The following is a 12,609-nucleotide window of genomic DNA, read 5'->3' on the forward strand; positions in this document are numbered from 1 at the left end:
ATAATATAACATTTTAATTAAAAAAACTAAAAAGATTCAATATTTTAATTGTTTACCTGCCTATGTGACCAGTAACCAACATCAGAGTCTGTGAATGTGTTGTTACATTATTCAAATATTAACTTACAATCTCAGGCGGACTTCAAGTAAACATTTTAGGTAATAGGGGTTTGGCTGACAAACTTCGTTTGTGACGGCGCAGTGCAAACACAGTCGGATCAGTGAATTGAGTCCAGGAGTCGGTTCAGTTGGAATTCCACTTTGTTTAATTCTTACAGAAATCTGCAACAGTGTATTTCTGATGATTACCAATGTGCAAAATACAAACCCATGGAATTTACTCTTTCTGAAAAAAAAAAAAAAAAAAGATTCACATTCATGGATTGGCGTTAATGCAAAAGCTGTCGCACCGGTGACACTGAAAGCACTCTTGCACCGACTTCTACCAAGAGGAGCAGAGGTCATCAGCTTTAGGAATTAACGCCCATCATCACGGCCCTAAACTCTCAGGAGCTTCCAGGTCATTATAGCATCAGCTGGCGAGCCCAATGTCAAGGTTATAGTTCACCGCAAACAATTCAAATTGTCATTATTTACTCACTTGCTTGCTGTTGTAGTTTTACTTTTTCATTGAACTCTTTTCCATATAATAGTGATCACATCCATCAAGCTCCCAAAAAAAGACAAAAGCAATACAATAAAACTTGCAGTCGCTATGAACTGTCATTACATGGAAAAGAGTCGCATGAAGATTCTCCGAATTCTGAGGGTGAGTAAACGTATTATCAGGTGAACTCTGGCTGAAAGATCGGCTGATTGAGGGAAACGTCAGAATTAACCTCCAAAAAAAGTGGATAAACTGGGAAAGGCAAGCTAGAGAGATTTTGATTGTGATTTGTGCGTTATTTCTCAAATGTGTGTGTGTGTGGAAGGGGCTTCATCTTCAGTGCAAAGGCAGCTCACACCCATCAACACTGATTATCCTGTGGTGTATCAATTGTCAGGATTGAACATACAATTCAAACAAAAACTTGATAATAAATAAGTGTTGAGAGCGCAAAAAAAAACAAAAAAAACAACATCTGGGGCAATAATGCAGCATATCACATACATCTCTCTCCACATACAACTGTTCAGCATCACTGGGAGGACAAAAATAAGAAATACATTAAAAGAAAAGCCCCAAATGGCTACAACTGGGGAAAACAACACAACTTATATTTGGTGACTAATTTAGTGAGCCACTATTCAAGAATTCTATACAATTTCTCATCTTAAAAGCTAGAAGTCTCATTCTTATATCATTCTAATATATTATCTCATTTGTCTCGCATGTATGTTACAAAAAAAAAAAAAAAAAAAAAAAAAAGCATTAGTGAGAAGGTCTCAGAGGCAGACCTTGTCTAAACTAGCCGGCGTCCACACAGCAGATCAGAAAGACAAGAGCGCCCTCTAGTGGCCCGTGCTGACATCACTTCCTGTCATTATACAGTCAACATTAGAGAGAAAATGAATGGTTTCTATTTGAGAAAGTACTTTGGAGTAACTAACCAAGAATCTGGAAATTTGGTGCATTCAAACCCTAGACTGTTTGAATGCTGTGTGGCACCCAGAATCACTTGTGCAACCTCAAAAAGAAAGGGAAAAAAAGCAGATTGTTGAAAGACAAGAGATGAGAACTCAAAAAACAAAGCTAGGATCTTGCGGACTCGTCCCAGAAGCACCTTTCACCCTGTGATCTTTGTGAGATGACGAGGGAGGAAACCCTACTCTCGCACGCCGTCCGCTGGTTGGTGAAAACCTTCCCTCTGTGCAGCAGGTACAGGACAAGTGTCATCGCAAATGAAGACAAGCTCTCGATCGTAACCTGCCTCCGCAAATAAGTCTCTTCTGCAAACGCCAACTGAAAGTGCTAAGCCTCCTCTCCTCCCTGGACGACTCTCTGTGCGTTCCACATCGTTCCATATATACATGATTCCCTTTCGGGTGGGAAAGAAGCGACTTCAGTCTCTGGAGCTTCTACCTCTCGTCCTGTGGGTCCTCGGCAGTTGTCCGTGTGCAGGTCTGGGATCAGTTGGAGCTGGCCGTGATGGGTTTGTCCAGCTCCATCTCCAGAGCCGATGCGGGAACCTGCAGGTTGCTGAAACACGACCTACACACACGACTGGGCTCGAACAACTGCTGGCTTGGCACCGGGATCTTCTGATCGCAACAGCTGGCACAGAACACATTCCCACAATTCCTGCAGGGGGCGGTAGAGGTCGGGGAAGTAGAGAGAGAGACAGAGAGGAGGAGTGGGGAGTCAGAGAAAAAAAAAGTTTTGAAAGAAAAAAAAAAGAATAGAATTAGTACCTTTATAAATCACTTCTAGAATTAAAGACGCTTTTATTTTGTTGCATTTGAATGCATTAGAACTGAATGCACTACATTTAAAAAAATTAAAACTACAGAAAAAGCACTATAATTTAAAATAACAATAATGAGGATATGAATGCACTCAAACTGAATGCACTACATTTTCGAAATATAATAAAAATAAGAATTATTCTTATTGATATTATTTAGATTCATCACATTTAAAATCTGAGATCACTAAGAAAGCTCCTCAAATAAATACATACCGATAGCCCTAATTTAAACACATTTTACTGCATTGTACAAAATATATATATATATATTTAAAAGTTCTCCGTCACGTCCTGAACAGGAAACGACAGTGTTAAAGTGTTAAGGGTGGGAGGGGCTTCTTCAGGTCTGGAGGAAATGAAGCCCAGACACATGCAGACTTACTGCAAGAAAACATCTAATTACTGTAATCACAAAGGAGTGAGAAGAGGTGCATCATCAGCGCCACACACTGTGTGTTATACAGAATCATGCAGCCCTTCATGTATTACCATCATACTCAAACACACATGCACAGCTGCATGGGCAGAGAGAACATAAAAGGAGAGGCTTTACATAAAATCAATCACAATTTCCATCCATGAATCTCCATGACTTCCAGTTTCCCTGAGCCTTATCACTGAAAACAGGACTTTCTGGCTCTTATGAAGTAAGTTTGACGTAGTCTATAGGAATTCTGCAGGTATATTCACAAATCATCATGGAACTGGCACCAGGAGCACAAGTACATTAACATGTGACCTCATTTACATGCCAAAGCCTGTGCAGTTGCAGTGTTAACTCAATTTGCATGCAAAGAGACTAAACAAATCATTTTTCTTAGTCTTAGAGGTCTAAAAAAACAGTGAGGGTGGAAAATGGTTATAGAAAAACTGAATTATGGCTGGATTTGGTGCAGGAAAACCTTAACTAACATTAGAAAGGGATTTCAAGTGTCCATATTTGACACTTTTACAGCATTTTATTTAAAAGATTAGATTTATTTACACTACTGGTCTTGAAAGAAGTGTCTTCTGCTCACCAAGGCTGCATTTATTTGATCTAAAGCAAAAACAGATAAAGCAAAAACAGTAATTTTGTGAAATATTGTTACAATTTAAAAATAACTGTTTCCTGTGTGCATATATTTTAAAATGTAATTTATTCCTGTGATCAAAGCTGAATTTTCAGTATCATTACTCCAGCCTTTAGTCACATGATCCTTCAGAAATCACTCTAATATGATGATTTGATGCTGAAGAACTACAATCCTGCTGTCTTTGATTAATAAAGTTCAAAAGAGAATTTACATTTTTTTATTTTTTTATTATAAATGTCTTTAATTTCATGCATTTCTTAAAAATAAATAAATAATTAAAAAAAAAAAAAAAACCTTACTGACTACACTCTGAACATTAGTGAATGAATAGAAGACATGAAAATGAAAAGGCAAAACCCCTCTGTTCTCTCTTAGACTGGCTCTCTGGATCTGTGTAATTACTACGGTACAATTTCCCCTAAACCATAACAGAGACGGCCCACTTCAACCCTATGAAGAGATGGAGGAGGAGAGGGTTAGGTCACTCTGAAGCGATGCAGGGTTAACAGGACATACGAGCCTGAGAATGACAGAGAGAGAGGGCAATTCTCACCAAACCTCTTCCATACGCTCCTTGCCTCTGTGGTACAGGAGGAGAAATGAACTTCAAATCCTAGTAGTGTAAAACCTAGTGAGATTTCTAACTAGAAAGCATTTGTAGGCATCACTGGCCTGACACAATTAAGGCTGTACCTTTGTTTTTAGGCCAAATCTAAGGATACTTTAACAGAATCCCAGAATGCATTGTGGCAAATATCTTTCAAAATGGCAGATGGAGTTGAAAGAAATATAAGAGACTGCAAATAATATTTCATGCATTGCTGAAAATAACTCATACATAATGCACTCAAATATTTGGTGATAGTCCATTTTAATTAGTTGGAACTCTACTAGTATTTGTATATTTGTTTATTAAGTTTATGATCTTTTGCAATCTATCATGCACTTCACTATTTATCATTTCAAATCAATCACTTGTTATGAGCTTCCATTTCAGTCAGAATGCTGCCTATGTAGACAGTAGGCGTTCAGAAGGAGCTTTCTGCTGCTAAAAACTGAAACTATGCTTGATATTTGCACAATTTGAATAGGAAACCATATTGCCGTTTACTCATCGGGGCAGTTTGTAAGAGTCCTCACAGTTGGGTAGCTTGTTTAATCTGCTGTGTTTACAAGTGCTGCTGTAATGAGTTAGGAGTCATGAAACCTTTCTGTTTACTGGACGACCAGAGGAATTTTAGAGAGGAAAAAACAAGGTTTTCCAGAGACGTCAAGAAGAAAGTGAGTCAACACTAATGCATCTGACCCTAAAAAAAGGTACATGTACATGGTACAAGAGCCAGAAAGAAATAGTAACAGAAAGAACACTGTAGAGATGTGTTCTTTGTGTGAGGGGTTTGTGATGTTGTCGAACCTGCAGTGGTGCTTTCTAGTGGCCAGCCAGAATCCTCTCTCACAGCCGTAGCACTGAGCAGCCAGATGGTCCGGGTACCACCGGGTCACCTGCAAAAAATACTGAGCTCTAAATAAAGGGACCAACTGCCTAATAACGACCTAAAATGGCATTCATAATGCATTAAACAAAGTAATGTGATGTATTTTCAAAATATTTGGATGAAAATCTAAATTTCTTTAGACTAACATGCAATGAGGAATCAGTTTTTAATAGGTAAACTGGGACAAATTTAATGTTATCATTTCCTTAAAGTCAGCAGAAATATTATTATCATAAATTCTAAACTCTCAAATAATTATTTATATACACTACTGTTAAAAAGTTTGGAGTCAGTAAGCTTTTTTTTCATTCAGCAAGGAAGCATTAAATTGATCAAAAGTGACAGTAAAGACGGTATAATGTTACAAGAGATTTTTAATTCAAATAAATGCTGTTCTTTTATACTTTTTATTAATCAAATAATGCTGAAAATTATACTGATAATAATCAATGTTTCTTGAGCAGCAATTCGGCATATTGAATGAAGGATCATGTGACACTGAAGACTGGAGTAATGATGCTGAAAATTCAGCTTTGATCACTGGAATAAATTACATTTTGAAATATTGAAATATATGCAGTTATTTTAAACAAAATTACTATTTTTACTGTATTTTTGATAAAAAATTAATGAAGCCTTGGTGAGCAGAAGAGACTACTTTCGAAAACATTGAAAAAACTTACCGACCTTATATTCTTTCTCCATACACCGGTGCAACAAATCCAAAGTCTTTCTAGTACAATAACAGTCATATAAACAAAACAAAGATTAAAGGTAGGGTAGGCAATGTTTTTCATAAACACTTTTTTGTTATACTGGTTGAAACTCTCTTCACATCCTGATAGCAATCAATAATGGAAGTTGTCTAAATATTAAAACATGTACATATATTTTCTGTGGAAGTCTCAGGACCAAAAAATGTTAGTCCAATCTTTGCATTCGGTTCTAATGCAATGATACGATGTCCTACCTGCCTGTCAACCTATGTATTTGCATACTTCCGCGCATCTCACACGTCATCAGCGCGGCTATGCAACGAGCTTATGTTGAGTTCACGCCATGTCGTAACTGTAATTACGAGATGACAGCCTGTGAAGTTCTACTCGGAGATGATCACATCTTCGGATTCGGATTTCTATGGCAATACTATCAATGGCGAAATGAATCTGCAGCAGTCAGGTGGTGCAAGTCAGAGCTTTGCAAGTTTATTATCGTTATTGTAATGTTATGTGCTTTGAGACATGAGGTTATTTAACCTGTAACACTTTGCAGACTGCTCTGGCTGTGCTCATTCATGTGTTTTGGAGGAGGCGTAGCTTTGGAGAGCGTACTGAAGGGAGGGTGGGATCGTATGCTTTCAACGCTAGCTTGCTATTGCTAGCCTCTCTGAAATTGCCTACCCTACCTTTAAAATAAACACAGTCAACCTAGTTTAATTCTGTACCTCAGTGTCCTGCTTGTCCACCTGCTCCCAGCTGGCCTCAGAAAAGAGTTCAGTGCTGCAGCGGGACAGACAGTTGTGCTCCAGGTTGAAGTCGGAGTCTGTGATTGAGGTCTGACAAGAGAGATGGGGAAAAAACGTCTCTTAAGATAAACCTAGCTGAAAAACACAAACCCAAACCATGCGAGGGGAATTAAACACTAGTGTGCACGGCTCACCACTTCATCTCCTATGTCTCCGTTGAGTCGCAGCATCCCAGCAGCCTGATGGCTCTCCAGACGGCTCCAGAGCTCCTGTACCTGCCTCTTCAGAGCGTCCACCTCCAGCTGGTGACCCGCTTCGATCTGCCGCAGCCTTTGCTGCACGGCGTCCGTGTGCAGGGTCAACCCGTCATCGTCGAGATGGTTTCGGGCTGAAGGCGGCTCTGGAGGGCTGAAGCTCGGCCGGCCCAGAAACCCTAAGTGCAGGCAGCGATGGTGGGAGCAGGCGCCCCGTGCGTGGAGGGTCAGCGAGCCACAGCTAGCGAGTGACACCTGTCGGCTAAGCGTGGCCCGTTCCCCGTTTGTGCGTGGCGTGGAGGGCTCAGGGTCGGGGGAGTCTCCGTTACACACAGAGTGGAGGAGGTCAGTGGAGGGCGGAAAGGCACTGAGAGACGGCCGTTTAGGGGTGTTGTTTAAAGTCCTGGGAGCGCCTTGCGGGTTGGCTGCTGTGCGGAGACCCTGTTTGAGGCACGACGATTCAGCGAGGGCTTTGAGAGGAGGCGGAATAATTAAGGGTGCCAGACTCTCCTGCAAAACGCCCAAGTCCTCCGTGAGCGTTTCTGTGGAGCTCTCCAAAAGAGAAAGACGTTGCTCAATGACTTCTCGTCCTGGTGGTTTCTCGACTCCATGGCCGTTACTCAGAGTCCTGAGGCCATTGGGAGGGAAATTAGCCGTGCTACAAGAAGGGTTGTGTTCTTGTATCATGCATTTCTCGAGGGTTACTTCCTCCGAGTCTTGGCTTCCCGAGGTATCCTGGCTGAGAGCAGAAGACGCTTCAGAATTACCCTCTTCTGAACAATGGCCATTGACATTTCCATTTCCAAGGCTTTTAGCTTTGCTCTCCTGAGCATCCTCAATACCACTATTACTTTCTTCTGAATGTGCAATATCATCACTCTTGATGATATCATCACTCTTAGCGTGGTCTGTCTTTGCGTCTCTGCGGCTATCTAATGCAGACTCGTCTTTTGTAGCTTCCTGGAGAATGTTCTCCATTTGGCCCATAGCCACACCCACTGTCAGCTCTGCCTCATCAACCCCCTCCATCATTGGCAATCTGACATCCTCAGGCCCCTCCCCATTCTCTGTTCCCCCACTGGGCAATGTTCCCATAATCCCCACCACGGTCTGTCCGTTGACCCTCTCGTCTGGATCTGGAGATGGAGCACCTTCAGCCCCTGTCCCAATGTTGAGCTCCAGAGATCTGCGATGGTCCTGCCATTTCTCATTCAAACTGGGGTCGCTGGAACGTCGATTGGAGGTCAGAGGGTTTCCAACTTCACAAGCGCTAGGCAAGTTTTCAAACGACCGGGTTTTAGGACGCCTGTGGGCACAAAACAAAACGAAAACAAGCTCAAGTCAACATGAAACACCATTTACATGTACTAAAATAAGTATATCCAACCTTACTATACTGTATGTACTATATAGCAGAAAACTGCTTGATTGTTATATCGCTGAAAAATGTAAACTATTATAGCCCAGCAATATATTCAAAGTTGTATATATAGTACATCCTACTTTACCTGCGTACATACAGTATATTCATGTACATTTACATTTACATGTAAAGCAATATGTACTTTATAGCAAATCTCGGCTGCATGATTGTTTATATCGTTGCAAAAATGCAAACTGTATTAGCGCACGGCTCTCTATATATTAAGTTTGTATATATATATATATTATATCCGACTTTATCTGCATAGTACCGTACACTCACATAAGGTGATGTATACTATATAGCAAATCTCAACTGCTTGATTGCTTGTATCATTGCAAAATGTATATTTATATCATCACCCAGCTCTAATCTGCTAAATGCAACTAAAACATTAACATCATGATTAGCTGTATAAATAAATTTGACCTGATGTGATTTACATCCCATTTTATTTCTGTAATACGAAGTATTTCAGAGTGTAAAGCATTTTGCTATCAGTTAACATTAACCAATTACCTGCCCAGGGGCTGGTCCTCAGGGTTGGCACCAGGTGCGAGGTATGGGGCACAGGAGTCATCTGAAGGGGTTGTGGGTGAAGAGCTGGGTAGGTAAACTGCTGTCCATAACAAGAGATTGCGTACGTGACACACAGGATGAAGCACCTAAAAGAAACAGAAGAGATATCATAAAAATGTATGCTTGATGTTATGATCAAGCTCAGCATTAGTTCTGGCAGGTCACGTCAGTCACGCTCACATCAGCTGACTCTCAGCTGATCCACGTTTACCTATAGGAATACAACGCCTATCACAGTGTCCCTATATATAAGGTCCATTCAGTATTATCAGCAGCTTTATCGCATTGCTCAGAAGCTAATTACCTTCCTCCATCCCTAGCTCCTCCTTTTGTCCACAGTCAGGAATTCTGATATTCCTCTTCAAATCAGACTGTCATTTATATTGCTTTATGTTGTCACATTAAATTATTGTCATGCAGACATCATTAATGTTCTTAAATACATTTTTATTGGTACATGCTAGGCTACATGGATGGGCAGGGGAATCTTGCCCAGAACGGAACCACACCGCCAATCCAAGCTGTATGCTAATTGTTAATCATCTTTGACGACAGTGGTCCTGACAGGATTTTAAAATGGGTTAATCTCACATAGAAATATCCAGGTCATACTTCACAACAAAAAATCTAAAGAAAAGAAAACAATATTTTGCCAAAAATAATAGTTTCTTTATTTGAATTTCGTTATGTACTATGACCCACGTGGAATTCACCTGATGTTTTTAGTTCAATTGATCCAATCCAAGCAGAAGTAAAAGAGAAAAGGCACCCAAGACAGCATTTTTTATCAAGTGTAAATCAATATACCACTGAAACTGAAAGTTTGAGGTACAAAAACTAAAATTGTTGTTAAAGGCTATTTACATAAAAATTGGTTGTCATCATCACATTGACCCACGAACAGTGTTGTTATTGTTAACTAAAACAAAATAAATTTAAAAAAAAAAATTCAAATTTTTATTTAGCGTAATTTGAAGTACTTAAAGGGTTAGTTCACCCAAAAATGAAAATTCTGTCAGTAATTACTCACCCTCATGTTGTTCCAACCGTGTAAGACCTTCGTTCATCTTCGGAACACAAATTAAGATATTTTTGATGAAATCTGAGCTATGTCTCACTCCTCCATAGGCTGCTATGTGACCGAAACTTGCTGGCCCAGAAAAGTCATCAAAGAGATCGTTAATATAGTCCAAGTGACTCCAGTGGCTCAATCTTAAGTATATCAAGCGACGAGAATACTTTTTGTGCGCAAAAACAAACAAAAATAACGACTTTATTCCACTTTTCATTTCCTTCTCTCTGGGCCTCTAGTTGGTTCGCGTAGTCTTTTTGCGCAGCGCGTCTGTGTTACACGTCACCACGTAGGCTCACTATTGGCCGACGCCGGTCATGTGTGTGATGCGTGATGACGTGCAACACAGACGCGCAGCGCAAAAACACTACGAGGCCCAGAGAGAAGGAAATGAAAAGTGGAATAAAGTCGTTATTTTTGTTTTTTTTTGCGCACAAAAAGTATTCTCGTCGCTTGATATGCTTAAGATTGAGCCACTGGAGTCACTTGGACTATATTAACGATCTCTTTAATAACTTTTCTGGGCCAGCAAGTTTCGGTCACATAGCAGCCTATGGAGGAGTGAGACATAGCTCAGATTTCATCAAAAATATCTTAATTTGTGTTCCGAAGATGAACGAAGGTCTTACGCGGTTGGAACAACATGAGGGTGAGTAATTACTGACAGAATTTTCATTTTTGGGTGAACTAACCCTTTAAATGCTTAAAAGTGAAATACCAATTAATGAATAGTAAATAGAGATCCTTTTTTTTTTTTTTTATCAACAAAAAATCTACTAAAAAGTCAGGACACTGTTTTTGTTGGGGCAGTGTGAACTATTCCTAAGAAACAGGAAATGAAAGGAAACGACAGCGCCGGGTCTCTTGAGTACCGGAGAGGAATGCAAGCATGCGTTCTGAAGCCAGTAAACGCCTCCCTTCATGTGTACTCACTACACAAAGGTCAAAATAAACTATTACAAAACAGAGGTATGAATTATTAGGTAAAGGTGTTAGGAAAAAAAAGAAAAAAAGAAAAGAAAACCTTGCTATGAATAGAATCAGTGGAGTACAGACATGACTAGCAATGGGCTGAAATATGGGCCATGCCAAATAATGGGCAGATTTTTGTTTTCATATTATTGATTATATTTGTACCCACTTTGCTTAACAGAAGTCTGAATTTCAGAGCAAATATTTCCTTTATTAAATAAAAGTTGTATAAAATAAATGTTAAACATTTCAGCATTTTTTCAACTTTCCTAATTATATTATACACTACTGTTCAAAAGATTTACAGACATTTATAATGTTACAAAAGCTTTCTTTTTTGTTTACATAAAAATATTACATATTAAAATAGAAAAACAAAATGTATTACTGTTTAACATTGTAAACAGTAAGAATTCAATTTTGAGCAGCTGCATATTAGAATGATTTCTGAAGTATCATGTGACTGAAGAGAAATTTAGCTTTGCATCACATAAATAAATGACATTTTAAAATATATTCAAATAGAAAACAGTTACATTATACTGTAATAACATATTCACAATATTACTGCTTTTACTGTATTTTATGTGATCAAATAAATGCAGCCTTGGTGAGCAGAAGAGACTTCTTTCAAAAAACATTAAAACAAATCTTAGTGACACCAAACTTCTGACATGTCCAGTGATGTGACATGCTATACTCCATATGAAACAAATTTAAATTAAACAAATTATTTTATAACGCAATGCAAGATTTGAGCAACTACATGGAATATTCGCATTTTAAAAATGTACTTGTCACACCGCAAGACTATTCAAAAACGTATAGTAAAGTCATCAAAATGTATTATATCTGCTCTTTAGATTTTGGCATCAGCTATTGAAAACCTCGTATCAGTCGACCACTGCACAAGAGATGAGCAAATGTTCATAGAAAGAGTGATGAGTAAAAGAGAGAAGAAGAGGTGACGTACGGTTTCTGAATGAGAGGAGTACAGCATGTTTCCGAAGGAGCGGTTGGCAGCTCTGAGGAGAGACCACACTGAGCAGGTTCTTTCCTGGATGTGTCTGTCTTCTCTCTCCTTCCCGCTGTTACACAGGAACGTCCCGAACAGACACGAGTATGTGTGCTGCACAAGCTTCACCTGAACACACAAAGCCAAAAGAATTCAGAGCTAGTTCAACAAATAATTAAATCGAAGTACAACAAGAAACATAAAGGTTTGCAGCAACTTTGACCTACCAGAAAGGCTTCGTTGAACTCAAAGGAACATGGGAATTGTCTTTGGAGCTGGTGCACACAGTCTAGCCACTGCAGGAAGACAGGACATCTCTCGTTTAAGTCTTCCGCGTTCTCTCCGTGACCACATCGGTCTGCGAACTTGTGACCGAAGTCCAACCACTCGGTCTCAACCAGCACCTGAAAACCCTGAAAGTGGACCGGAGAGTTTATATGATATCAACAGTTCTCACAATGAAGAGTCCAAATATGAGCAATCTGGGACCGGATTCACAAAACATTCTTAAGAATAAAATTCTTCTTAACTGCTATTTCTAACTTAAGAGAAAAGATAAGAATATTTGGTTACACTTTATTTTAAGGTGTCATTGTTACAGTGTAATTATATATTTAAGTACTGAGTAATATTAAGCAACTACATGTACTTACTATAGGGTTAGGGTAGGATTAGGGTTTGGTTGAGGGTCAGTTGCATGTAATAATGCATAATTTACTGTTATTACTATGGTAAGTACATGTAACATATGTAACAAGGACACTGCAAAATAAAGTGTTACCAAATATTTTGTATTCCCAAAAACGTTTCTAAAGAAGTATTCATATTCCTGAAAAGAATGTTCTTAAA

At 39.2% G+C, this 12,609-nt stretch overlaps 1 protein-coding gene across 11 annotated transcripts in view; it reads right to left on the bottom strand.

The window, feature by feature from the left end:
- Positions 1-661: 661 nt before the first annotated feature.
- The window catches only part of mtmr3 (myotubularin related protein 3), a 35,147-nt gene continuing 23,199 nt past the window's right edge, over positions 662-12,609 (bottom strand). For 3 of the 11 annotated variants that reach the window (XM_079896061.1, XM_079896056.1, XM_079896059.1), the window contains 8 exons: positions 11,988-12,173; positions 11,719-11,889; positions 8,642-8,787; positions 6,640-8,005; positions 6,425-6,535; positions 4,899-4,999; positions 4,038-4,064; positions 662-2,242 (listed from right to left, as the gene is read on the bottom strand). In XM_079896061.1, coding sequence (XP_079752187.1) covers positions 2,071-2,242; positions 4,038-4,064; positions 4,899-4,999; positions 6,425-6,535; positions 6,640-8,005; positions 8,642-8,787; positions 11,719-11,889; positions 11,988-12,173 — 2,280 coding nt within the window. In that variant the 3' untranslated portion in view covers positions 662-2,070. Of the gene's footprint in view, positions 2,243-3,429; positions 3,448-4,037; positions 4,065-4,898; positions 5,000-5,663; positions 5,714-6,424; positions 6,536-6,639; positions 8,006-8,641; positions 8,788-11,718; positions 11,890-11,987; positions 12,174-12,609 lie in introns of those variants that run through there. The other 8 variants (XM_079896063.1, XM_079896060.1, XM_079896065.1 and 5 more) reach the window with 6 other exon arrangements.

This window comes from Squalius cephalus (assembly GCF_949319135.1).
Source record: "Squalius cephalus genome assembly, chromosome: 16".
Lineage (NCBI taxonomy): Eukaryota > Metazoa > Chordata > Actinopteri > Cypriniformes > Leuciscidae > Squalius > Squalius cephalus.